We start from the raw sequence: 3893 nt of genomic DNA on the forward strand, positions 1-3893 counted from the left end.
GGAGGCAAAGGTTACAGATAGTCTGTAGAAATATATCTTGCAATTATTTATAACACTATACTTTGTGCACTATAATCAAGTCTCATGCATATTTGAGAAGTAATTAAGGAATTTAGCATACTATCTTCCTTTTATCTCTGTGTCTCCCTTGTGTGTATATTTCTTATTTCTACCTTATTTATCTCTCTTTTGGTGGTTCTAGGCGGACTATTATTTCTCATTTCTACATATTTTATCTCTCACTATCATGCTAGTTTTAGCGCTGTCCATCGTTTCTCACTTTCTCCATTCTCTCTATATTTCTTCCTCTCACGAAGTCACTGGTTCTTTTCTCCTGACTCTCTTTCTATCTCTAAACTACAATCATTCTTCTATCATCTCTCACTCTCCCACTCTCTCTCTAGGTCTACTTCATTCACCAGACAGTTTTCCCAGTCGATCTAAAAGACTGATTTCATATAGTTTCTGCCTGCCAGTTTCAACTGATATTGGGGACTCCCCTAAATGTATCCGCCCTTTGATTTAATAGACGAAATGATCGTTCAGTCATTGTTGACCGGTAGCATATGCTGTATTCAGGGCGAATTAGCGGCAAGTCCCTGAAGCCCATTAGCTTCGACGAGGAAGAGTTTGTCATTGTCCCGAATCACATCGATGCAGTCCACGTACGAGCCTTCATCGTTCATGATCACGGAATCTTTGGCGTCTATTCCAAGCTTGTTTCCTGTCATATCCCAAGGAATCATAGTTAGAAGCTTTTATGAATCAAAAGCGAAAGCAAAGCAAAACGAAAAACCCATCATTTATTATACAACCGAGTTGCTATCTAGTAATCGAGTAATAGAAATCATCATTTGGTACCTAACAATTTACACCCAACTGGAATTGAGAAGCTGATAATGATTACCCATAGCCTCCTTAAGCTCTTCGAAGCTGCTCGGCAATTTAACAAGAATCCCAGATTTCCAGGGAGAACCCCCAAGCAGCGGATGTCCTTTGAAGATGGTCACTCTGGGAGCAACCCCGCAGCTTGAGTCCCACGTTTGTGAGACATTTCGCCTTCCAGTCTGAGACCCTCCCTCAACGGTATCAAAAATTCTCCCTTCCTCCGTCATCTCTTCAAACGCAGTTCTCGTGATAGCCATAGTTCCACTGGGAATCCTCTTCATTTCGGTTGCTCCGTTAGACGTTAACAACGCGACCATCTCGACGTTGTTCTCTTCCAGGGCTCTTTCCAGGGCTGTAAATCCTTCGCGATCCATCAAGTCAACGCTCAGGCCATGCGTGAGCAGCTCCTTAATCGCAGATGGATCGTTTCTCTTCACTGAGAGACAAAGAAGGTCGCCGCCGGCGGTAGGGTTTGAGACGGCCATGCACTGGTAGAGTAAGTTGAATACGGTGTGATGCTTTGCTTTCATGGCGAGCCATAACGCCGTATTCCCGTCGGCATCTGCGAGAATTGTTCAGAGTAAGTAAAAATGGAGGGCAGGTTAGTGGGAATATATCTCGTTAAATGACCCATAAGAGACATATTCTGCTTTTTTTTCAGGTGAATATCTAGCAGGAGGTTCAATTGAATGGATAATGAATACAGATCTATTGGCGCCAAGAATGATAAACTGAATTAAAGTGGGTCTGTAAGATCCTCGTCCTTGGGCTAAACTTATTTTAATATATCTTCGAGAAAGACCGAAAGTTGCTGCTAATGCTAGTGTTATTACTCCTATATCCGTTATACGAGGTATGCCTATAAAAAAGAGGAAGGAGTCTAGCAAAAAGAGAATTTAACGAAAAGGTGTAGGTTTACGAACCTTGGAGGTTTACGTTGCATGCGTTGCGTATCAGAACGAGAGCACAGTCCTCGAACCCTTTCGCAGCCACAATATGCTACGGCCAATATTAAAATTCAACGATTAAGACAAACTTTGCGTTAGAAAATTTGAATTCGATCAGTGAACATACCAAGGGTGTTCGTCCCTTGGAATCTCTGACGTTAGGGTCCATCCCCGCCTTGATAAGCTCCTCTAGAAAGTAGCTGTTCCCTGTGGCCGCGACCGTCAACAAATCACACGGTATCACAGAGTCCTCGCCTTCACCATTTTCCGTCGTAAGAAGCTCCTTCAGTTGAAGATCTTCGAGTTTTATTTGTCTCTGATGTATAATAAAATGAACATATAAGTCCGGAGAACAAGTAATCAGAACTTGAGAAATGTAGGGGTTTACCTGGACGAAGTTCTTGATGATGGTGACGCTGTCTTCGTGGTTGGTTCGTAAGGCGTCCAGCAAACACTTGTGCTTCAGCCGCAGTAGCTGAGTTAGGGTTTTGGTCTTGAATGTATGCGTTTGAGGCCTGTTGCATAGACCGCAGATTTCTCCAAACACAGCGCAAGGTCCCAGGGTTCCGACCACTTCTTCGTTATCCAAGTCCTTCTTTACGATTTCTATTTGTCCAGAGATGACGAAGAAGACATCGTCCGAGACCTGGTTCTGCAATATTACCTCCTCCTTTGGAGGAAAGTACTCGGCCTTCATCTTGGAAACCTGAAAGGCCAAAGATTAAAAACCCTGAAATTTCTGCTGTTAAATTTTAATTTCATTGATGGAAAATAATGTGTATTATTGTTGATTTAAACATTCCAATTATGTATGAGGTTTAATTAATGGGTAGAGGCTGAACGTCCTAGTTAAAGTGATGGGATTATTTAGGATTTAGTAAAACAGGATTAGGCTTCTCCTTTTGCCTATAAATATGGGACAGTCATTGAGTCACCTGTAAGTTTCTTTAAGAGATTCAGCAAGTTCCTACCTGTTGACTCGAAAGAATAACCTTCAATATCAATCAGTCATCAATGGACTCGGGTGTGTTCTCTATCATTTCATGATTGATTGATTCATCCTTGAGAATTCAATGCAAGATGACCTAAATTTACTTCATTTCTGACCCTTGTTTCCTGATAGAATACTCACCAGGAGGAGGAGGGTGTCCATGGAGACGCCTTTGAAGAGGTACACCTGTTTGAGCGTTGGAAGGAAGAGATACTGGCAGACGCCCCTGTAGATGGGCTCTGGCAGCTGTTCCATGAGCTCTTGTTGGTTCAAGCTCTCCGCTCTGAAGCGAAGGCACATGTAGCTTATTATCTGCTCCCTTAACCGCTGTGGCAGCCTGTTCCTTCCCCCGAAGTTTACCGCTGCTCTTACGCTGTCCCTCTGCCATCATCGTCATGAAAACTTAGACCAGCCTCGTCGCCAGAGAGAGAGATAGAAGAGAGAAAGAGAGAACTAGGACAGAGAGAGAGAGAGATACAGTAGAGAGTGTATCTGTAGCTCGTGTGGGTAGTAGGTGCGAAGTTCATGCATAATGTGGAATTTTGGATGGGTCTGGCGGCGATGAGATTGGTCTTTAAAACTCGGTTGATGTCCCATGCAAGAGAGAGAGAGGGAGATAGATAGAGAGAGAGAGACCGATAGAGAGAGAGAGAGAAAGAAATAGAGAGAGAGATAGATAGATAGCGAGAGAGAGAAAGAGAGAGAGACAGATAGATAGATAGAGAGATAGATAGATAAATAGATAGATTGAGAGAGAAAGAAAGAGAGAGAGAGAGATAGATAGAGAGATAGATAGATAGATAGATAGATAGATAAATAGATAGATTGAGAGAGAAAGAAAGGAAGAGAGAGAGAAAGATAGATAGAGAGAGAGAGAGAGAGCAAAAGAGAGAAAGAAAGACAGAGATAGATAGATAGAGAGAGAGAGAGAGAGAAAGAAAGACAGAGATAGATAGATAGAGAGAGAGAGAAAGAAAGAAAGAAAGAAAGAAAGAGAGAGAGACAGATAGATAGAGAGAGAGAGAGCAAAAGAGAGAAAGAAAGACAGAGATAGATAGATAGAGAGA

At 42.4% G+C, this 3893-nt stretch overlaps 1 protein-coding gene across 2 annotated transcripts in view; it reads right to left on the reverse strand.

The window, feature by feature from the left end:
* Positions 1-435: 435 nt before the first annotated feature.
* The window catches only part of KT2/3 (potassium transport 2/3), an 8837-nt gene continuing 5379 nt past the window's right edge, over positions 436-3893 (reverse strand). The window contains exons 6-11 of one of the 2 annotated variants that reach the window (XM_078578377.1): positions 2968-3207; positions 2224-2541; positions 1963-2151; positions 1812-1887; positions 908-1450; positions 436-724 (exon numbers count right to left, since the gene is read on the reverse strand). In XM_078578377.1, the coding sequence (XP_078434503.1) occupies positions 576-724; positions 908-1450; positions 1812-1887; positions 1963-2151; positions 2224-2541; positions 2968-3207 (1515 nt within the window). In that variant the 3' untranslated portion in view covers positions 436-575. Of the gene's footprint in view, positions 725-861; positions 1451-1811; positions 1888-1962; positions 2152-2223; positions 2542-2967; positions 3208-3893 lie in introns of both variants that reach the window. The other variant, XM_078578378.1, reaches the window with a different exon arrangement.

Source organism: Wolffia australiana, chromosome 7 (genome assembly GCF_029677425.1).
Source record: "Wolffia australiana isolate 7733 chromosome 7, ASM2967742v1".
NCBI lineage: Eukaryota > Viridiplantae > Streptophyta > Magnoliopsida > Alismatales > Araceae > Wolffia > Wolffia australiana.